General features: G+C 41.9%; 2 protein-coding genes across 2 annotated transcripts; one reads left to right on the top strand and one right to left on the bottom strand.

The window, feature by feature from the left end:
• The first annotated feature begins 2,566 nt into the window (after window positions 1-2,566).
• On the top strand, window positions 2,567-15,896 carry coro6 (coronin 6). Its single transcript, XM_047607546.1, has 11 exons — window positions 2,567-2,786; window positions 4,806-5,005; window positions 8,730-8,852; window positions 11,311-11,440; window positions 11,597-11,775; window positions 12,590-12,709; window positions 12,806-12,910; window positions 13,040-13,185; window positions 13,479-13,536; window positions 14,390-14,617; window positions 15,019-15,896. Exons 2-11 carry the CDS (start codon window positions 4,808-4,810, stop codon window positions 15,139-15,141), a joined length of 1,410 nt encoding a protein of 469 aa, XP_047463502.1. The 5' UTR covers window positions 2,567-2,786; window positions 4,806-4,807; the 3' UTR covers window positions 15,142-15,896.
• Window positions 15,897-16,025: 129 nt separating this feature from the next.
• LOC125021461 (von Willebrand factor A domain-containing protein 7-like) lies at window positions 16,026-23,942 on the bottom strand. The gene is made up of 15 exons (XM_047607545.1): window positions 23,748-23,942; window positions 23,391-23,657; window positions 23,204-23,297; window positions 22,961-23,086; window positions 21,233-21,419; window positions 20,976-21,148; window positions 20,777-20,889; window positions 20,563-20,679; window positions 19,191-19,391; window positions 18,968-19,097; window positions 18,509-18,664; window positions 17,631-17,723; window positions 17,280-17,548; window positions 16,906-17,199; window positions 16,026-16,791 (listed from the first exon to the last, which is right to left on the bottom strand). Exons 1-15 carry the CDS (start codon window positions 23,925-23,927, stop codon window positions 16,396-16,398), a joined length of 2,796 nt encoding a protein of 931 aa, XP_047463501.1. The 5' UTR covers window positions 23,928-23,942; the 3' UTR covers window positions 16,026-16,395.
• Window positions 23,943-24,179: the final 237 nt, after the last annotated feature.

Genomic DNA, 24,179 nt, shown 5'->3' on the forward strand with positions numbered 1-24,179 from the left:
ATAGTAATAGTTTTAAAATGGATGAAAGCAGATAATCTACAAAATACTTGAGGTACAATATCTCTTTAAGGTGTTTAACTTGTTTTTCAGACCACAGTTTGTTATTTTGGCCTCGTGTGGCTTCATTGGATGGATTTGCTCAGACATGGGACATCATGCAGCAAAAGGTCGCGAGCTTGATTTGAATCTTCTGGTTGACTGAGGGTAACATTTAAAATGGAAATGACAGACTTGAAAATTCTCCTAATGGCCTGTGTCACTATGACATCACAACGTTAGCTGGAGGCAAAACAGAGAAGCTTGAGACCAACATGGTTACCTTCAACCATGAAAATGTCATTTCGCTGTATTTTTTGGTTTAAGTCGTAGACAACTATGGTTTGGCTTTGGTGATAAAAGGAAAGGACTGGAGTGAGACAGTCAGCAACAACGCACACTTAATATCAGGTATTTTAGGTAAGACTAGAGTAAGATTACCTGTTCTTTTTATTTCTTGTTATATTTTTGTAGGAGAGGCTTCAGTTGATTAAGGCAGCCTCTCTGTGTTCGTATGGACTAAAGTGATCATTGAAATTTGTTCTATTGTAAATCTTGCGCATGTCCATTCAAGACATTGTTATATGTGTCTAACAATTTGTAGGCCTTTAACTTTTCCTTTTTGTCAACACCTGTCCTGTCCATCCAGTGAGTGATGGACGACTTGACAAATTGCGTTGAGTTAATTGTTATTTGGCTGATTCTTGTTTTTGTTAAGTTAATGCTAATGCTAACCGCGAACTAGCGCAAGTTTTGTTGCCTGTTTCAGGGGTGTCCAAGCAGAAGGTCAAGCTCCACAGTGGTTCCACTCACTTCTTGCACTATCTTCATTGGAGAGGCTTCACTTGATAAAGACAGACCAGACTTCATCCCCTCTGTGTCCTTCTTTGGTCAAATCGTTCATCCAGTGAGTGAGAGTGTAGGGGCCGGTGAATGTAGTCCCATCAGTCACAGTCAACATTTTTAAAATAACAGTCACAGTCTTGGACAGTGAGTGTATTCATATATTCTCTAAAATATGCATTTTCCTCATCCATTCTTGCCGAAACAGTCCATTGAAATATGCTAACTGGTGCTTACAGGCTATAATGTTTGAGATGCTTTGTCTCCAGCTAAGCCCCGCCCCTCAAAAAAGTCCATTGTTTACATATATGTACATAGACACATACATATATACAGTATTTATATGTATATATATATATACTGTATATATGTATATATATATATACACACACACACGACTGACTCAAGACTGACTCAAAAGATGCACAAACTGCATCTGTACAGCCTGTTTTCACATGCTACTGGGGAAATTAATAAACAGAAACCTTTGCCTTGTGACATTTTATTATTTGTGGTGTTATGAGTTCTTACCAAGCAAACGTTTTGCTGTCAGCTTCATACAAATGTCGTTCTTTGCCTCCACAGCAAAACTGGTATCACTTGTATATTTTATATATAAAAGTAGGTTTCATATTGAGCCCACTCGTCCCACAGTGTAAACGTCATTCCTCTAAATGCCTTTCTCTCAGTTGCAATGCCAGGATGCAATAGATCTTGTTTTCCATGCGTGCTGAAGAGCCCATTTCCCTTGAAAGCAAGCAAAAGAACACAGCTAGAGCCCACCTCAGCATGCACTTCAGATATTCAGTTCAGCATGTGATAACTCAGACTCAAAACTAAAGCACTGTTTACTTTGTAACATCCCCTCCGTCCGCCCTTGGGGCTTTGCACGAATTAGTGCAAAGGTCTTCACTGCAGCATATGGCCTTTTCTGTGCAGCTGGCTTTCTGAGAGCTCAAAGATCATTTTGATTTATTTTTAATAAAATCACCAGCTGATCCCAGTTTTCAGTCAGAAAAACACACTTCAGTTCGTCCTTCCCTCAGGTTTTCTATTTGTTGTAATCTGTTTGTCACTGCGAAGAAAAAAAAGGGACTCTCTTGATGTGTTTACCAGTCATGGTTGGGGCTTCTTAGCTGCCAGCTAAAGCTTGAAAGCTGCAGAATCGGAGATGCGAGGCCTGATTTATTATGTCCTGGTCTGTCCATTTACTATTCGGCATTACATCTTACAAGCATACCACAAGACGGAGAAGCTAGTGATGATTTGCATTATGGAAATGCGGGTTTAAGAGACTAAATATCAGGATAAGTAGCTCTGTCTTGTATTGGGCGTTTACCATTGTTGCATTTTGAGAAATAGAGTTCGAGGTAAAGCCAGAAGTCCAGGAGATTAGTGCGAAGAGGCTCTCTGAAGCTGGGGAAGCCTCCCCACGAGTCTCCTGACTGATTCTGTGCCGCTTTCTACAATCAAGCAGTTCCCATTCATTCAAAAAAAGCAGACCAGTTCACCTGAGTGATGTGTTTATTTACTGTAAACACTCGTCCCCACCAACAGTGACGGTGACCCCCTCGGGGACGCGCTCACTCCCTTTCAGACGCGTGCGTCACGCCTCCCTGCACTGACAGAGCTCGTTCCAAAATAGACGGCACCCACCCTTCACCCACCCTGCCCACACCCTCCTCACCCTCCTTTCTCCTGCTCGGCCCCGGTACTCTCCCCTCTCTCTTTCCCGGCCGGGGAGCGTCACGTAGTTCTCCAGTGCGTCTCCTCAGCAGGTCCGCATAGACTCCAGGACGCCGGGTCGCAGGGAATAATTCAAAGGAATAGGAGCCGCAGAAGGAGGAGGCAGACGACAGAAAACCGTGAGAGTTGTCCAGGGAAGAGGGGTCTCCCCAAAACCTGAGGTGAGCTGCCTTGTGCACTGTCTTTCCTAATATGTGTGTCAGTGTCTGTGCTGCAGTGGGGTGAGAGGTGCGTCAGTTTCTTCACTGCACTGCTGGAGAGGAGTCAGTGCGTCCTTACCTTTGTCAACCGCAAAAAAATAAAAAATGAAATACAGAGCTGGAACACTGTGATTGTGCACTTTCATCCTGTGAAGGGGAGCAGATCTTGAGTCCTGCATAGCAGCTGTGGGCTACTTTAAGGAGTGCATTACTAACCTCCCCCTCCCTCCCTCCCTCCCCCCCGTCCCTCACACCTCCTGCGCCCGTGACAGCCTATATCGCTGCGTTTATGTGTGTTTGTGTATGCCGTGCGCAATGGCTGTTTAAATGCACAGTCCGTTTCATTGACGATAAAACGCCACAGACCCTATTGCCCTAATACTGGGACTATTTGAGACCTAGCGGGATGGTGGGAGGAGCGAGTGGCCCGGGTGGGACAGTGCAGTTTGTCATGTCTATATTAGGAAAGTGGCAGTGTCATTCTTTCGCTCTGTCTCGACTCTCCAGAGCTGCGCCATGCCCGAAGACTATCTAATTAACCTGAGTTACAGGAACATGTCAGAATATTTTCCTAAGTGTCCCAAAAGTATTAACACAATGCTTCTGTGAAAGCTCTCACGTTGCTGAAGATGAGCTTAGCTAAAATATATTTTACTAGCTGGCTCTAAAACAACAGGAAAAAAAACATACTTTTTATATCTGTCTTCTATATCTAAAATAATCATTTATGCCAGGGGTTTGAGTCATGCAGTGCAGATCACGTTGCAGGCAGCGAGAGAGCTCCTTCTTCCTTTGTATTATAAACTCTCTGACTGTGTTAGATTGGGTGTCAATAAATATCAAACTAAGTATGCGGTTAAGTTGTTTGTCCTGAAATGCCCCACTGTCGTGGTATGTAATCTGTTTTATGTGGAGAGTTTCCAGGAAAGCGGCGAGAGCTTCTCTCCTCTCACCACTTTGGTTTAGTCATCAATCCCAGGGTCTTTAGCTTCAGTCGTCAGAAGGTCAGGCTGAGTTGGTGCTCTCAGAAAGTTTCATTTTAATTGTTAGGAGGGTTTAACTCTGTCCTGTAAACAAGTGGAACCAGTCTTCAGGGACTAATACAGGCCTGATTATGTATATATATATATATATATATATATATATATATATATATATATATATATATATATATATATATATATCCATTGCAGCCTATGAGTTGTGTTGCTCATTTCACATCGACACTGCATCTGTCGAGTCCTCTCGCCTGACATTTATCTGTTCTCTGTGTCTTAGCGTTCCTCTTTGATGTTTAGCTCTCACATAGTGTTCGGTGGGACAATCAACTATTAATATCTACACCGATGGAAGGCTCTGTTACAGAATATCCCCTGTGTTTCGGAGGATTACAGTCCTGTTGGCTCCCTGCCTGGGATAACCACTCAGCAGCAGGTTGTCAGTCAACAAACAGCCTAAAAACCCATCACAAAGTTCATTATTTGTTATTTAAAGCTCCTGTAAGTCTTTTGAACATAAAATATTCATGGGTAAGTGCATCAAAGTCCTGATTGATGTGCAGCGTGAAGAGACTGGAGGCTTGTGTCGGTCAGCTGCCCGCTGTGTAGTTGGTTCAGTCACGAACAAAAAAATAGAAATTGTAATACCAAAACAGTTACCGATTCATCTTCAACTTTGAAATCAAAGACGATTCTACAACCCGCCTCCGTGACTAATACAGACTTTGACACTGGGATGAGATTTGATCAAACCTTTGCCGGCAGAAACATTTCAAAAGAAATCATCAGAATAGCCACCTCTAAATATTTCATGGGAAATCAAATACATCAAGGCACCTTTGGGTAATGACACTGAAGTTTTTAGAGCATGTTAATGATGAATATAGTTTCGTGGTGACTCTTTTCCACCCTTCGTCCTCTTCCTTTGTTTAAATCCATGCCTCCTTCTGACTTTTTGTGTTCCTACCATACTCACCTTTAGCCATGAGTCGCAGCATCGTGCGGCAGAGCAAGTTCCGCCACGTCTTCGGTCAAGCGGTCAAGGCCGAGCAGGGTTACGATGACATTCGTGTTTCCAAGGTGACGTGGGACAGCTCCTTCTGCGCCGTCAACCCAAAGTTCCTGGCGGTCATCATCGAGTCCAGCGGAGGAGGAGCCTTTCTGGTGCTGCCCCTCTCTAAGGTCAGTGAGGGGAAAACGTTTTACGAATCCCAAAACTCTGGTATCTTATCAGAGAAGAACATCACATGCTGAAGATTATCAATGAAAACTGTGGTTCAGGGAAGATTATACATTTTCAGCTTCGCTAGCAACACGAGTCTTGATGGTCCGTTGGTCAGTTTGTCCACCACTGAAACAACTAAGCTAATATTGGATGGGCTGCGTGTGCGTTGTTCCTTGTGTGCAAAGGTTACAGGTTGTCTTTTTGTTCTGTGAGTTGCTCCATGAAGAAAGAGAAGGAGAACGTTGCAGCTAAATAGGGAACAAAAGAAAGAGAAGTTAAGAGTTTGCAGCCTGTAGCCTTTCTTTCTTTCTTTTTTTCAGTGTTAATGTGTTTGTAAAGATCATGCATGCACTTTAACCAGTGTGGCCGCTTCACTTTTACATACTTACATAGGCAGAGAGAACAGACACTAAAAATAAACAGGAAATTACACGTTCATTTCTCACTTTTCTGGCTGGAGGTGACTTGAGATTTTTTTAAGTATTCATCCTGACATCTGAAATGCACTGAAAAGTCGGTGTCTCATCCTGTGAGACATGCAATTTATAATTTCTCAAGACGACAGGTGCTATTTAAAAGTGATCATTCCCAAGTGATGGTTACATTAGGCTGTACAGTTTTAAGGCTGATGAAATAAGTTGCGAAGCTCTTCCAGAGCAGACATTTTGTCACAGTAGTAAAAGCACAAGGGTATAAATGATGGCTCACCTCCTTTAGGCGGTACAGTAAGCCATGAATTAGCCTGCACAAAGACGGGCCTCTCCTAGTTTGATGACTCATAATGTCTGCTGTGACAAATGCTTAATTATAGTACTTCATCTAAGAGGAGAGGATATGATATTTGCTGTCATCCATTGTGTTGGAAAAACTTGTAGATGGAACAATGTAAGAAAACAACGAAGAAGGTTCAAACTGTGATGCATTAAAGTTCCCGAGGCCTTGTGAGGATAACGACATTACTTTAAAATGAACAGTAGATGCCAGAAAGATAACAAAGTGTGTATGTGTATTATAATGAGCAGGGAGGTAATGTCAAGTTATTATGGTAAAATATAGAACTGCAGTAGTTTTGTGTAAGAAAAAATATTGCCAAGAGGCTTCTGTTAATCATATTTTATTTATTTTATAATCTCTAACTGCTGACACTGCTCTACACAAATAAGTCTGCTGAAATATATTTTGACCCGGCCCCTGAGATGTCTCCACTCAGCAGGTTTCATTTGAGCCAGGCTTCCAAGGACAACAGCCAATCGCATTTCAGCTTTAACAGGAAGTTAACTGTCTTCAGTTAAAAGATAAAATATTATAAAATACTGCTGTGTAGCGTGTGCACTCAACTCTGAGATGATGCCAGAGTTATATTTGGACTGTGGTTGGTGGAATGACCTTTTTTTAACGAGACACATCGTGGGTGTAAGGAGGTCATCGCTGTTGAGATTCATCGACACATCAGCGTTGGTAATTAGCGAAGACGGGCAGGAAGACGCAGACTAATGCCCGAGACGCTGAGAAATGGACATGATTATACACTGAAGTCATGGTGAACAGACGCGCTATTAATACACCAGTGCAATCTCTATCCTCCTTCTCCCCCCTCCGAGTCCCCAACAGGCCACCAGAAAAACTCCCCTTTCAACGCCTCGTCACCCGGCTATAAATACACTGCTCTCGGGGTGTGTGTTGAGGGAATGATATCTCAAAAGCTGATACACACACGTTCATATGATAAAAAAACAAAAAAAAAACATAGGAACTGGGAAACACTGTGAACATCAAAATCCCATCTATTATATGTGTTTTGAGTAGTTGAAGGTTGAAGGCCCCTCGATACACACACCAAACATGTGCAACTTTGTGTTCACTGCTAATTAGCCCATGTTGGCATGCTAACATGCTAAGCTAAGTTAACAGGCACTAGTCATGCAAGTATCTGGTCATTATGAATAGCAAAATAATCTTAAAGAAAAGTCCACGTGACTTTCTTTAACGTTTTGTGGAAATACCATGACCTGGGCAGACATGCTAAGAACATGGTGAAAACTATACTTGCTTGTATATTTAATGTTATTCTCAGCAGATATAAGCAGAAGCCATAGAGAATGGACATTATTTTACACTGGAAACCTTTGGTTTTCTGAGTGCTTGGTTGAGCTCTAAAGAGGCTAAATGCTTTGTCATATCAGCATGCAAGTTAAGATGGTGTGTGAGTCAAGCAAATACCTTAAACAAATTAGGGGCACACCTGTAGCCCATAAACATTGGCCATTAGTTGCCCCTAGAGGCTAAGTCATAGATGACAGTAGCAAATTAGGCCACATCCCCATTTGAGTGAAAACAAACCACTAGCAGTAAAGACAAAATCCCCTTGTAGTCACTGTTTATTTTGTGTTGCTAGCATTCATCGGCTGGAAAGCGGGCGAAATGACTACCATTAGTCAGACACTGTCTTTGTCTTTGCAAAGCGATGATCGGTGACGTTTAATGGAAAATTTTTAAAAAGATAGGGCCCGTACACCATCTGCCGACCAAGAAATTAGTGAAAGACAAACTATGCTAACGTTAGCATCATCCTCATTAAGTGTTTGCCACAAACGTCACAAATATTCACTATCAGTGTCCTGCAGCTTTCCATCTTTGTCCACACATTTTATGGCCTGAAGACATACATTTACTGTTTTTTTTGTCCTTCTCTCTCTTGGGAGGAGCAGAGAAAATCCCAGAGTTGTATCTTTTAAATTGTTCAAAGAACAACACACAACACAGCAACCTATGCTTTATTTTAAGGGGACAGGGCCTTTTCATTGACGTGGTGTTACTCTCTTCTATGCCAAGCAGCGTTCACATTCATTGGTTATAATCATGTAAGATGTTTCCATTGTCTAAAGTACACCCTCACAGGCCATGCTGTAGTTTACATTGTCCTGTATATTCCATTTCAGCGTCAGAACCTCATCTCACCCTTGAAACATGGGGATGGTAATGTCCTTGTTTGGGCCTGTTTTGCTCATCTGGGTCAGGGCAACGTGCCATCGATGAAGGACCAAAGAATTCTGAATTAATGCAGCGAGTTTCAAAAGACAAGGACATCCGTCCGTGAGCTGAATCTTAAGAGAAACCTGAGTCATGCAGCAAGACAACATCCCCGAGTGGCTCAAGGAGAATGAATTTTATGTTTTGAATGGGCAAGTCAAAGTCCTGATGATAATCCAATCAAAATGTTCTGGAAAGACCTAAAGCAAGCAGCTCATGTGAGGAAACCCACCAACACCTCAGAGCTGAAGCAGTTCTGGACAAAGACATGGGCGAAAATTCCTCTAAGCCGCTGTAGACGACTGAGGAACAGTTACTAGAAACATTTAGTTGCTCTCATTGCTACACAAGGGGTTCACAGTAGATACAGAAAACGAGGGTTCACATACTTTTGCAAGTAAATGTACAAATGGTTAATTTTCTTGAATAAATCAATGCACAGTATAGTATTTCAGTTGCATATGTTTGATTTGGTTCTCTTTGTCAATCTCCAAATATATCATCTTTTTTTATGCAGAAATATAGAGAATCTGGACTGTAAGATAGGCGCTTTGCTATTTGCTGGTTTTTTTTTTTATATGGTCATGTCTTTATTGATGATGGTAATTCATGATACTTACACACTCCTAACTCAGCCCTTTTTTGTTGTAGACAGGTCGTGTGGATAAGAACTATCCGCTGGTGGTCGGTCACTCTGGACCCGTCCTCGACATCGACTGGTGCCCTCATGACGACAACATCCTGGCCAGCTGCTCGGAGGACTGCACCGCGATGGTAATCAGAGGGTTTGCGTGTGTGGTAAAGAGTGGGCGAGAGAAAAGTTGAAACTGTGGAGGAGTTTGTTTTTCTGTGACTCAGACTGCTGTCATAAGAGGTAGTCGCAGCTTGAATTATTTCTCACTTCTTCCTGTCTGTTGAGTGAACAATAAGCAGAATGAATCAGGCACCTGTCTGCCGGACCACCCACCTGCTCTGCGTCATATTTTGTTAACCTGATCAGGAGGCTGTTGTCTGTCTACAGCCCACCTTGTCACTGTAATGCTGTCCATGCACCTGTATGCATAAAAGTTATGTATAGAGGGTATAAGAGGTAATGAGAGTGTCTGCAGCATGACTTTGTCTGTCCATCGATGCTGTGTTGTGCCAGTGTTCTTTCACCATATCCAGAAAACATTCCTGCGGTTCAATCACCTTCAAATCTTTAAATAATGACCATCCATCTATGTTCCGCTGTACCTGCTTTCATTCACCTCATATCCACAGGAGGTAATGTGTTAAACTCATATCTCTATGCAAACCTACCTGCAGTGCAGCTAAGTGAGGTCTGGCAATGAAGTCAGAATTTAAATATGATTCATTTTTGAATTCTTAATTAATACGTTCACTTGTAAACTCCCACCTTGAGCATGTGCTGGCTGAGTTTTTATCCCAGTAGAAAACTAGCTGATGCTCTCACTCCTGTGTTCAGTCAGCAGGGGTCAGTGTGAGGCCTCGGCTACAGGAACCTGATCTTCACACTGTCAGAATGACTTGAAGTTATTAATGTTTGTGAAGCTAAATGAAGCAGTGACGACACCTTAATCTCCCTTCAACTGTTTTGCTTTTATTGTTTGTTTATTCTTAAATTAATTATTAACGGGTCAGGTAATGGTATACAGTGTTAGATGGAGTTATGTCTGGGGTCTATTTCCTGATGTACTTCTGATTCAAATGATAGGGGACAAAAAAAAAAACAAAGGCTTTGTTCTGATATTTATTCAATTCAATTCAATTCAATTCAATTTTATTTATATAGCGCCAATAACAATACAAATCGTCTCAAGACACTTCACAAAAACCAGCCTGCAACCTCCAGAGCAAGCCTGAGGGCGACGGTGGCAAGGAAAAACTTTATCTCACAATATGAACTCTCTGAATAAGACAAATCATGTGGAGGCCATCTAAAGTTAGTTCTTGCTTTTGGTTTCACTGGTTGTCCTGCCAGGTTGGTTTCTCTCACACATTCAGAGATGGACAAAACTGTGAAAAGATTTTTTAAACAAAAAATGTTGATAGTGATAGTGACGAGAAGAGCTCAAGCTCTCCACGGTCAAACTCTCAAACAGGAAATAAAAAACAAGCTTTAGTGTTAATTAGTGTCACGGTGAGCTGCTCCACTGACACAAATACGTACACATAAGTCACATAACTTTGAGAACTCCTCAAAGTTAGGTTATTCTTTTAGACTTCGGTGATAGTTTTTAATATCTAGACCATGTGCTCCTTAAATCACATTAGACTGGTACTGGTGTGTTAAATGTACATGTGTCTATGACAACACGTGTCAGTCATAAGATTTTTCTGACTTGTATGAGGATAGCGCATCTGTTGACCCAACATGTGTGTATCAGCACAGTTGCCACCGACGACAGATTCGCGCATTTGTCATAGCAGGAATCTCTCTGTGAAACCGAGCGACTGAATCGCGGCAGCTGCCGGACCGGGGTCGAGTGCTGTGTGTGTATTTTCCTTCATGGCTGCATGTCTGTGTATTTGGGCTTTGTTTGCGTCCAGCACACGGACCGACAGTTGCAGCTGTCTTGGCAGCGTTGCTGCGCTGGAGTGGAAAAGGCCAGAACTGTGATGTCAGACTCTTGAGTTCACAGAGACCGGTCATTGTTTTATCCGGGGAGTCTCATTGGAGTGTGTTTATGAGTGTGGAGCAACTGCATGTGCGTTTCCTCTTGAGCATGTGGATCAGTCTTCACCTGCTGCTGTTTGTTTGTGTTTTTATGTGGGGCCCCTGAGTTTTTCTCAACAGCAGTATACACTGATCAGCCATTACATTATGACCACTGACCGTGACAATATCATTTTCTGCTGGGAAACTCTTTGCATCTGTGTGGATGTTACTTAGACATCACCCACCTAGACAAGCACTTCTTGTTTTCCGTGTTTATTGTAATTCTGGTATGTGGTAGTAACATCTAAACTATGACACATTTCCCTTATTGGTTTAGAAGTTTAGATAGAAGTTTAGGTAGAAATAAAGAAATATTAATGTCTACTTTCACTCTCCAAAGAGTTTTATAAACTGAAAATAAAGCTGATGTTGCAACTAGGAAGAACCTGATTAAATAGATTCAGCAAGGCATTTTAGTTCATATTATTCTTTATACAATTAAGTTTTTCACATCTGCACTGCATCACTTGCTGTGCAGATGACAGGACACTCTGTCTCCGTCCTCTCCAGGTGTGGCAGATCCCAGATCACGCACTGACCCGCCCCTTGACTGACCCTGTGGTGGTTTTGGAGGGTCACTCCAAACGCGTCGGCATTGTCAGCTGGCACCCCACCGCACGCAACATACTACTCACTGCGGGTAGGGTGCACACCCACACAGACACGTGCTCTCAAGTTCTCACCTTCATTTTTTTTGAAGCTTGCGTGAAAAGTGACGTGTCATTAACAACAAAACGTGCTCAAAAAAGAATTTGGATTGAGATCTTTTCATTGTCTGTCCCCATCAAACCCACAGGCAGTGATAACCTGATAATTGTCTGGAACGTGGGGACAGGCGAGCCCATCATCTCCATGGACGACCACCCAGACCTCATCTACAGCATCAGCTGGAACCGAAACGGCAGCTTGTTTTGCACCACCTGTAAGGACCGACGTCTGCGTGTCTGCGACCCCCGCAAGAGGGAGGTAGTGGCGGTGAGTGAGTAGGAAATACTAAAAAATACACAGTATGCCCTAGGGCAGGGGTCTTCAATGTTTTTCAGGACCCCCAAACTGATGACAGATTAAATAGGGACCCCCTACCTTCTATATGTGTTCTATATTAAACTCGGCCTAGTGCTATTTATAAATGTACATTATTACCATTTTGCATTCAATATTAAGCTATTCAAATAATACACAGATTCAAATATTCGTTTTTTATTTCAAACATGTGCAACAGTAAGGTGGCTGTGCAAATGCTGTGCCTGACTGGTATACACAGTGGACAGATAAAGAAAATAATTGACCGATTCAAGTTTTTATTTTACCTGAGGACTGAATAGGCTTTCTTTTTTTCTGGCGGCGCTCTGCGTGAAACGGTGCACTGTTGAGACAGCTCATGACTGAAAGATAACGTCTTCTACCTTCATCTATCCCTTTACTAAAATATGTTTGATTCATGTTAATGTGTATTTAAAGAAATTTTAAATTTGCGGAGGAAAATTAAAAGAAATATATAGAAATGTCTAATCAACCAAAGATCTTGCGACCCTCCCCTGCAGTACCTCCACGGACCCCTTAGGTGTCATGGAAACCCCTGTTGAAGACCTATGCCCCAGGGTATAATTCATCAGACGGTCTAGAAGAAACTAGAATTAGTGCCTTATCTCCTCCAAGTAGTTTACGTTATGACATCTTATTGATGTTGACCCAATTAGTTGGAGAGATGTTTGATTTCTCATAATCCCAGATGACAGGACCTTATAGTAATATTAGTAATAATATCGGTCCCTCTGCTGACCAATAGGAACGTCTGGCTCCACATGAAGGGATCCGACCAATGAGGGCCATCTTTACCAGAGATGGAAACATCTTCACCACAGGATTCACCAGGATGAGCCAGAGAGAGCTCGGCCTCTGGGACCCGGTAAGAAAGGATTAAGTTTCACTCAGTGTTTGTGTATAATACGCTTGCACAAATTAATATTGATCTTTTTGTTGTTGTTGTTGTTGTTCTCCGCAGACAAATTTCGAGGAGCCTATCGCAGTTTTGGAGCTGGACACAAGTAACGGCGTGTTGTTACCATATTATGATGCGGACACAAACATGGTCTACCTCTGTGGAAAGGTACAGAAATGGTGGTTTATTGAAATCAATCCTGAATTAACTATAAAGCTGTCTCATTTTCAGCCTTAGTAAAAACCATGTCCTGGTTGTTTTTAATAAGTGTTATGTTTGTGTGTTTTCTGTGTATAGGGGGACAGCAGTATCCGCTACTTTGAGATCACGGAGGAGCCGCCGTACGTTCACTATGTCAACACCTTCAGCTGTAAGGAGCCCCAGAGGGGGATGGGCTTCATGCCCAAGAGAGGTGTGGACGTCACCAAATGTGAGATCGCCAGGTAAGATACGCACCATACAATACATTTCTTTAAAATGCTGCTCTTCTATTTCTATCATAATTTATAAAAGGAGAGTTGATTTGAGGGTGGATAAGAAACTCAGACAAAATTTGAGATTAAATTATATTAAATCAACTTCCATTCCCTGAATCTCAGTGTGCTACAGTGAGGCTTATACACTCTTTTTAAATGCAGCTTAATTCACTGCATTTATCTCACAAACGTCTTTACCCATCCAGAGAGAAGGCATAAACTTACACACTTTTCCTCTGTCCCCTGTCTTATCTCCTCAGGTTATACAAGCTGCATGACAAGAAGTGTGAACCCATCACAATGACAGTGCCCAGAAAAGTAAGCTCAGCTGACCCATGACCGTGGAAACACTGTTTAGCTCTTGACGTGGTTTACTTCACATATTAACCTCCTGAGACCCTGCATCCTCATATGGGGACATTAAGTTCTAGGTTTTATTGCAACTTATTGTGCTTCATTTAGACTCATTGTCCATAAATGGATGCTTTAGTTTGCCATCTAGTGGTAGCAAAGGGTCACTAGTCGGTGTAAAAACATGGTAGCAGGAATTTCATGAGATTTGCTCTACAGACGATCACAGGACATAAGTGGACGAGGAACCTCATAAAATTTTACGGTAAAAAATTTATTCTTATTAACGTTTCTAGTTTGATACGATGTGCAAATTTAACAAATTTTATCAATAGCAATGAGCTACAAAGCTGCTGATTAGCAAGTACTTGTTTGAGGACGTTGGGACTTCATTCTTCACAATTCTGTCTTTGCTCAGCCATTTTCAGGTATTAAAATTAACAATTTTATATTTTGTCACACAGTGGATGACTTAATTATAATAAAAATAATTGTTATAATGAATGATAATTTTCCAAAACTACTACTTCCTTTTCAAAGATGATGCTTAGTTTAAATACATCTTAGGTCCCACTGATACCAAATACCGTGGTGAAATTAAAAATGCATGACAAATAAAAGCTCGGGACTCAGGAGGTTAATACCTTTTGACATCCAGAGGGAATAAGTATATTTCTCTCTCCACGATATGTTTTTCTCCAAAGCCACTGTCACCAACTACAACATTAAAGTTACTTTGCAAAACCAAAAAAAAAATAGTATTTTACAAAGATAAAATTAGGCGCCTCTCTCCTTCCCCTGCCTGACTTTTTTCCCACAGTCGGACCTCTTCCAGGATGACCTGTACCCAGACACAGCAGGGCCCGACCCCGCCATGGAGCCTGAAGAGTGGCTGGATGGGCGCGATGAAGATCCCATTCTGGTGTCCATGAGAGACGGCTACGTGCCGCCTAAGAGCCGAGAACTCAAAGTGGCGAGGAAGAATGTGCTGGACTCCAGACCCACCACCAGACGCAGCATGTCCACTTTGGAGACCAACAGCCTGCCGGTAAGCTCTTTAAACCTCACGTACTGTGCGTGCATCCAGCGACATTAGAGTATAATTTTGTATTAACAACGTGAGCTCTCAAAGCTGGGTTGTGGCTTACTGCTGCTTCTCTTTATGTCTCTGACTTTTTAGCTTTGCAGCTTGTAATCCGAGTCTCTCTGTTTAACCCCTTTTACCTGCATTTCTCTTTAATTTGCACCTGCCCACAACTGGTTTTCCCCAAAGCTTCCATCTTTGTTTTGGTTTATTTCCACTAGTTGCTCACTGTCCTTGACTTATTTTCCCTTCTCTGTTTGTCTTTAATTTCACCTTCTTGTCTTTTTCTCATTTTCCCCTTTCTCCTTCTGTTTCCCCCTTTTTTCCTCCTCTTCAACTCTTTTCTCCCCTCTCCTCCTGCCCAGCCTCAGTTGCTTGAGAGGTTGTTGGAGGAGATTCAGAATCTGAAGGCCACAGTTTTGTCTCAGGAGAAGAGAATCTGTGACCTGGAGAATAAGCTTTCCCAGTACACCAATGGCACTGCCTGATGTGCATGTAAACACATCTTCTGAAGAACTGGTCTGAATTTCAGAATTACTGTTATTATAGAAACACATTTCCCTTGCATAGACAAGGAATCACTGTATACTCTAATGACGCTGCCCCTTTAAAAGGTACCTTTGTGTAAGAATGTGGACAATTGATGGTCCGGTGAATTTGAGCAAATATCAAATGTTTTGTGGTTGATTCTACAAAATACCCTATCTCAGTTCTAACACAATGTACATTTAATGCATTATAGTTTATTATAGTTACATCTTAATGGTGTTTTCAAAAGAGTGCTGCTGGCTGTAGGTTTGAGGGACACGTGCAAGTTGGGTTAAAGGTCTGAAGAATGTCGACAATGTTGTCGCTATTTGTAAATGACACTTGCAGAAAAAGAAACAAACGTCAAGAGACTTTCAGCGTGGAATGCAACTTTTCTTAATTTTATTTTAGCGAAGTGCATCCACAAACACACCTGTACTGTCACTAAACACTCGCATCACCTTAAAACATACACACCACGCGTGGACACATTTCAACACTTGTAGCCGACTCGCCCTCTGTATTGGACGACCAGTTCGCTAGGATACATCTTTTCAAAATAAATAAAACTTTTCAAAATGTAAATAGCGATAAAGGAATACAGGAGGGGCAAATAAATGTAGCAAAATGTGAAAAGCAAGCCGTTTTGTGTTGGATGTCGAGGATTATACATTAGACACATTATGACAACAATAAAGACAGTGTTTTTTAAAAATATCTGCCTCATCCATTTCTTGTTTCTGAGTCACATGAGCAACAGATGCTCTAAATGCAGCAACCTTATTCCAAAGAGACAATATTCCTTCTTAGCTGTTTAGATGCCTCGTGAACAGAAATATTGCGTTAACGTCACTGCCCTGCACGCTCAGATCAACCACCTCCTGGAAAAGGTCAACATTGCTAACTGATGCACAGATGCTTTTTTCTACAATAGATAGAGATTGACTGTGAACTTTAGTGACAGGTGCTAGACATAGTGTAAATGCGCCGCTTACATTTCGAGAGATAGTTCTTAAAAACCCGGCTGACATCAGCATATCCTACACATTTCAATTAGCAGGTGATGCATTCTGCAAAAACCCCCGATTCCAAATAATCAAAGAGCATAAAGCCAAATCGGACTGGGAATATTGTCATATTTGGAATAATATTGGAATACTACTGAACATGAAAACACATAATCGTTATGGAGTTATACATTTGACATGGGGTCACTAGCTGCGTAGTCCTGTCATTAAATACATTCCTATTGCCGCTATGCTCATGACAATATAGGTTAAGTGAGGCATTCCGGTGGACAAAAAGCTTTCCGAAGGCCAGACTGTGTATACGCAGGAGCCTACATTACCCACTCGATCCACAACCAGCAGCTCGACCTCAGGCGAACAGCAAGAGCCCGTGTACGACACAAGTACTGAGTCCTTGTTCTCAGGATTCTGGCTTGTGCTTATGGTCCCGTGGCCTCTTCTGATGCCTATACGTTCGACACCCGTCCCATCAGGCCCGTCGGTCACCTGAACGGAGAACTCCCACTCAGATGAGCTGCAGTCGGCAAAGCAGCCAGGCTGCAGGCTGAGCAGCTCACACTGTGGCTCAGTGAAATCAGTCACCTATGAGTAGAAGAAGTATTAAATAACACGTAATGAGAAACACACTGGCAGAGATAGAGCGATCATTCTTTGCCTTAACATTTATTGAAATGTAATTTTCAAATTTGACACTACCGTTGAAAGAATGGTGAAACGCATCACAACATAGTTGGCGGCTCCTTCTCCGGGAGCGTCAACCTCAATGGTCAGGGTGACGTCAGTACCAGACGGGGCGTCAAGGGGTGCAGTGATGGTCACTGTCCCGGAGGCACTGCCATCAGCACAAATGGCTAAACTGGACTTGAACGATAAGTCAAAATGTTTGCTGTTACTGGCTTTGACGATGAAGTTTCCCCACGTTGCCGTGGACTTTGCAGTGAAGGGTACAGAGAGCGGTATTCCCGGTACCAGGATGCGTTGTGAATCTTCCTAAATAGAGAGAGTGTTTGTTAAAATGAAGCACTCTTTAACGAAGCAAACATTTAAAGTTTTAGTAGATGCGCGCTCACAGCAATTGTCACATCAGAAGGTGTGAAGCTGGTGGATGACTGCCTTTGGAAGACTACTGTCGAACCGATGGAGGCAAAACTGTCATCTCGTCCATAAACCAGCAACACAAACGTCACTGACGGCATCTCGCTGATCTTGGCCAAGAAGCAACCATCCTCATGTTGCACCGCCTCCACGGTAACCAATTCTGATCCCATCACATCGACCAGAGTGACCGCTAAGGACGTGGCAGAGTCACTCCCGCACACCAGCAAGCTGCTGCAGACACCTTTAAAGAAAAAGAAAAAATTTTCATGCCTGAAGTGCGTCATGTTAAATGAGCAGATTTACATCATCGCAGTTTTCTTTACCAGCTATGGGACGCGTCTCAAGAACATCAAATTGTGGGGACAAGTCATGTACAGGCTGCACAAACTCAAAATAGAAGTTGATAGGACTTTGACCTGCAATTACAAAAAAAAAGAGAAAAAAGTCATGAGAGGAAGACAAATGCGTCTTTAAATGAAGTTACAGGGCACATATATAGACTTGAGCTAACAATTCATAGACTAACATAATTTTTCAACTCTAAAATGATTGCTCGCTGTAAACATTTGTTTTTCATGTTCAAGTCCAAAAGGGCCCTTTTTGATTTATTCATAACTGCACTTGAAACTGTACATGAGACGAGGAATAAGCATAGGCCATAGACATGAGATCAGAGACAAAAGCATTAACTGATAGAGACGTGTGGATCGATACTGTAATACTGATACCAGGCCTTTATGCTCTAAAATTGATTCTCAAATCAAAGTATCATGTTTCGATACTTCAGTCATTGGAGGTAATGTAGGAACACAGTGGAAAGTAACTAAACTACTGAGTTTTGGCAACACACCAAACCTTGTGAAACACCACAGGTTAAACCACAACACAGAATATGAGGCATTTACGATGAGGAGGACAGAAGAGGAGAGCACGGTGTCAGAATTAAGATGCAAGTTTTACTTATTTCTTTTTTTTGTGTTTGAAACAGTATCACATATTTTGTATGATTGTGTTCTCCGTTTGGTTTTTCTGTTGTTGTATTAGCTCAGCTACTTACTATTCTTTATGACGCTATGATTTGAAATACACTACTTTTTTTTTTAGGTTTACCAGAAACATTAAGGTGTATTTACACAAAGCATCGGTATCGGTATCGCTGATGCCAGTAGTATCGAAAATCCCTGTTGACTGAGTGTCTCACCTACAACCTTCAGACTGTAGGGTTCAGTCGACACCATTGTTATTTCCCAATTTCCAACTTGTTTTTGGAGCCTCAGAGTCTGGAAGTTTCCCACCAACTCAGACGAAATGAAGAGTGAATCCACTGAAATCGCTTCGGTGCTCAGCTGAGAAGCACCTTCAAACAAAAACACACTGATGTTTTTCTTTTTTCTTTTTCAAACACTAGTACATTTTCACATTATCGGAAAAGAACATAACTACAAACAATGAATGAAAACATCGCCAAACACACATTAAAAAAACTGATTCCTGTGTCAAACAAAATCTTCTGCATGTATTTTCTCATTTGTCTTAGAATTAATATTTTATACGTTGTGTGGACTTCAAATCAACATAATAGCGTAATGATGCAAGTAATACACATAACGCCTTCACAGTAGTTTACATTAAGGCAACAGATTCAGAAATATAGAAATACCTGTGGGGCTTTTGATCATGAAAGAGACGGAGCGGCCTGTGATGTAAACTGTTGGATTTTGTACTGTTTCATCAACTAGAAAATGGAAGGTGTCTTTTCCATGGTTCCTGGCTGCATGGAGAAGGATCACCTGGGGGATAAGAATAAATTACATTAAGCAGCTGAAATCTTTAAACTGGCACCACTAGCTAGATAGAGACTAGTGAGATCGTTGTGACGTCACCTGAGAGGCGCTGCTGGACTCGGCTATGAGGCTTGTGACCACGGGAAGTTCACTTGCTGTGACTTCAACAGCCAGACCTCCTGACACCTGAGCCAGGTCTCGGTACAGCTGGGCATCCGCTGCTGATATGCATCTGGCTTGTTCATCAACGCCCCGCCTCCGACGACTGGTCATCACTGGGTCAGTGATTATAAAGTTCACCTGGAAAGATTAACAGAGTAAAAAATATTATTATTAAAACGTTTATATTTTAAAAATGATCGTATTAATTCATCTGCAGGTCGTTTCTCTGTTTAATAATATGCCAAAAAAACTTTATCCGTGCTTTCAACAGATGTCGATTCACGATCACGGAAGAAAAGAAATTAACCAAAAAAGACCAAAAACGAATTAGCTTTTGTATTGACTGACAATTTGTTTCAAGTGAAAAATTTTTTCCAGGTTGAGGCAGATGTGGGACTAGTGAAACACCATCGGCCCCCTGACAGCAGCTTTTAATTCGTTCAGGCACGTGTACATCATCGGGGCTCACAGTGCTCACAGGCAGTCAAGGACGTCTCCAGAAGAGAAAGGACTCCACATGGGCCTTAAAGTGAGTTGATGGCGTCTAGGGGGTGAACCTGGGACGCTGGGATTCACTGCCGAACCCTCTGGAGGGCGGCCACTTGATGACCCAAAGGATGCTGTCACTCACTTGACATCCCACAGAGTCTTTGTGTCATCTCAAGTATGCAATAAGGTATACTAACATCTAGTCCTAGGCGACAGATCTGTGAAACGGTTTGTAACCCTTTCAGGCTTCCTGGGTTCTTAGTAGTAATGTGTCAGTCGCAAATGAGTCAGCTCTAAGAGTTGACTCTTTACTAGTTGATCATTAATTCTCCTTTCTTCATACCGTGTTATATTCAACCACAAAGATAGCGTTTCTGCTCAGGTTATTATCATCCCCTTCTTCAAGGTTTACTGGACACGAGTGTCTAAGATGGAAGAGGAGACACTGACTAGGTGTTTGGCGTCATAAAAGGAGGCCTTTTCCTATTTCTGCGTTACAGGAACGTGGTTTAGTCACGGTCACCTTTATGATTTGTATTCTTAGCTGTGGGAAGCTAGTCAGTCGCATGATAATCTCTGTCTATGCGAACACTATAAGAGATGAATGTGTCCATCCCGGCATGTGTCCAGAGTGCTATATCTTGCAGAGACAATTTCCACCACAGCGTCGCTACAAGCAGCTAGATACTTTAAGTGCACACCTCCATGGCTGACTCAAAAAATACCAAGGGTACACCAACTAGGACATTTGAACAAACCAACAAACAAAAAAAAGACCTTAAACGTCTTATGTGTGCATGTGCTCAAAGTAGCTACTTACCGCTGTTTGTGTCCACTCTATCAGTGCGACCACTGCGCTTTTCAGGTTTACTTCTTTAGCAGGTGCATCCGTGAAGAGGAAGATCTCGGAGTTTGAATGAGTGCTTGTTAAAGCCAGCTGCATATGGAGTGTAGAATAGCACAGATGGTTAACGTTTAAACTACATACACATCAGCTTTAAAAAATAGTCAAACACACGTCACAACTTCAGCACCTGAAGACCAGAAAGGCTTAGTTCTGCTTGATCTCCTCCTCCGGATGCATGTAGTGAATTAATAATATTCTTGAAGTCTGCCGGGTCTGTAGTGTGTTTCAGAGGCCCGATTTCTGAAGTTCATTTAAGAACAGGAGTCAGTAACGTGTTTCACATCATCCATCTGACAGCATCAGATGTAGCGTCCTAACAATCCTACCTGGATCATTGAAAGGTATAACAGTATAACTCGATGGCTTGTCCTCCGTTTCCACTTGACTGATGATGTCTGAAGCGATGGTTTTCACTTCTTCAATCTCATCGTGCATGCTCTTTGTGGTGTCAATGACAAGGCAAAGAGTTTCGCTGGATCCTCTGGAGATTCCCACCATCCTGGCAGAGGGAGAGAGATGGATAAAACAAAGACATACACCTCCCTAAACTCCACAAGTGAAACATGCAGAATGGGTTTCGTACTCTAAGAACTTCTCGTCGCCGGCAGCCCCTCGAATGTCCTGCAGCACCTCCATAGTCGCAGCAATAGCCAGATGTGCTGCTTCAACGTGGAGGTGTCCATGGCTGGAGCCCAAAAAGTCTTTATTGATCCCACCTTTAAGGTTTATTATACCTGTTACACCAGGTATCTCTCCATGGAGGCATTTTCCTTTGAAACAAACGGGAGAGAGAAAGATCATAAATACTCCTTTCTTAACAATATCAGGCCTTTCTAAACAGAAGTGTACTGGTCAAATATGTTCTTTTATTTCTATAGATCACTGTGTGCAATTAGTGAAGGTTTTCACTGGGTTCATGTACGTCACGATGTTCTGTTTGGTGACATAACAACCTGTGCCATTACAGTAAGACACTGTATAACAACTGCAGACAAGGTCAAGTAATGTCCTTAAGTCTGTAGGAGGAGGGAAATGAAAACACAACGAGGAAAATAGTTGAATGAAACAGGGGGAGAAAAGTGCAGAAAACTGTTTTTCTTTTACCTTTGTAAATACGAAGAACTTTTACATGCACAACAAGCTTTTCAAGGCAGCACAACACACAATGAGGTGTCTTAAAAGGCTGTGGAAATTAGGTCAGTTAGTAACACCTCAGCACTGGTGTTATTAGGACATGCACTTGTGGTTATTATTCTTATATGCTGCGGCACACGGTGGGAAATGTGTGTTTTAGGTTGAGTAAGGTATATCTGAATCATCGCTGTGATGGAAGAAGTGATTATTGTTGGGTACATTATTCCAAAGCCGCGTTTTTCAGGCCAAGGCCCCCAAAGTGATGGAGAGATTAAATAGGAACACCCCATATAACCTACTATGTTTGTTCCATATCCAATAGCGCTATTTATGAATATACATTATTATTATTATAATTGAATCATTTAAAATCATTAATTTTAAATTTTTAAATAATACACAGCCTCAAATATTCTTTTTTTTATTTCAAACATGTGGCGTATTTGCAGTAGAGTGCAAGTAATTGACAAATTCAAATTTTTATTGTAAACAAAGCTAATTGTAGTAGGGATAGTGAATCACCAAGCCAGTTTGGCCTCAGTTGGCTGATCAGCTTCTCTCCTGATAATATTCCAGCATGCATCTGGGATTTCACCATATGCGGCCTTGTGATTGGCTCAGCAGCGATAGGGACGGGGCCTACTGAGACTTGACAGGTCTCAAACGGTGCGCTGTTGAGACAGCTCCTGTATTGGTGAATGAGTGAAGTGCTGACTGAAAGACAACGTCTTCTGCCTCCATTTTCCCTTTACTGAAATATGTGTATTCATAAATGTATTTTAAAAAATTTTAATTTGTGGGGGGGGGAATTAAAAAATATATAAATATGTACATCATAATTGATTATATCAATCAACATTTTTGCGAACCCCATGCAGCACCTCTGCGGACCCCCTAGTGGTCGCAGACCCCCTGTTGAAAACTTATGTCCTAAAGTTTAAAATGCATCATACCTTACTAACCGAGCCTATGTTTTGTGCACTTTATGTAAAAACTATGTATTCACAGACCAAATTAATATCACAGAAAAGACATTTGCTTCTAAAATGTGGTGGACTGGAAGCATAAAGGACCTCAAGATCGTACTGATCCCCTCTAAACTGAAGCTTTACATAACCTAATACATGTGACAGTGTGATGAAGAGGCTGAGAGTTACCAGATGAATGAACGATTTACCTTCCGGAGGTGGCCGCAAGATAGCAGAGTAGCCAGAGGTCAGGATGCCCTCTTCTAAGATATCCTCCAAGATGTTGTTCCTGCAGTCGTCTCCGTCACAGTCGCGACATGTCTTTCTGCTTTTATCTGTGGAAATGAAAACATTTTGGGAGATGATTTCTTTCGTTAAATGCTTTCACCCAAGCCACAACGAAGGGTGCTACCGGTTTGTAAACACAGACATCACATATCATCTTTTTTTACCTGCGATGTTACCGATGATGGTGCCGAATCGGAGCAGATTGGAGTTTGGGCGTGTCTTCCCCATCTCCACCCAGTTGGTGTGACTGTAGTAGTCCTTCAAAGTTGATAAAAGAGGAGTTAATAATCCATGTTTTAAACTGTATAAAGCAATACATTTTTTAAATTTTTAAAATGACCTATAAAATACCTGTACAGGATGTAGAATCTCCCCCAGTTTCTGCCTCGCTGCCTTGTAGTTTTCCTGGTTGAGGCTGGCTTTGATAGCCAGCAGTCCCTCTGCAACTATTTTCCTTCCTTCATCGAATGTTTCACTGTCAAAGTGGAATTCATAGGATAACGGATATCGAAAGTCCACGCGAACATTCCTTACTTTGATGAAATGTATGGCTTGACGAAAAGTCTTACAGGATCCCGATGCGCCGCAGGCTTCAGCGACAGCTCTTACAGTGAGAATCTATAAACGCACAAAGTCAAATCTTATTAACTCTGGTTTAGGGGATGCACTGGTTTAATGTAAAATAGCTTCGCTAAAGCGAATTCTTACTTCAGGAGTGACGTGGTCCCATTCAGCTTGGGCCAGATCTAAGCAAACCTGGGCTGTGACATTTAAAATAGCTTGCTCAGTGATATCCAAATGACTCAAAGATTCTCCTGAAATGATCCCAAATCCCAGAGCTCCAGTGGGCAGGAGTAAGAGACACAACGCAGTCAACCCTGAAGGCATCGCTCCTCGATCTGTAAGAGAGTCTAAGGAGGATAGTTCATTTTTCTTCAGAGCTGCATCATGATATAGACTGTACAAGTCATTGATGCTTTGGTTTGATTAATTATTCTCAGCAAAGGGGGCTGACAAGTGAGCTTAAGTGAGACTGAAAGGAATGAGACAGATGGTGGTTAAAATTAATACTTGAATTCTGAAAACCTTTCTATTCAAATGACAGACCTCTGACATGTCAAGTTAAGGGCACTTAGTAAA

This window comes from Mugil cephalus, chromosome 15, assembly GCF_022458985.1.
Source record: "Mugil cephalus isolate CIBA_MC_2020 chromosome 15, CIBA_Mcephalus_1.1, whole genome shotgun sequence".
Taxonomy (NCBI): Eukaryota; Metazoa; Chordata; class Actinopteri; order Mugiliformes; family Mugilidae; genus Mugil; species Mugil cephalus.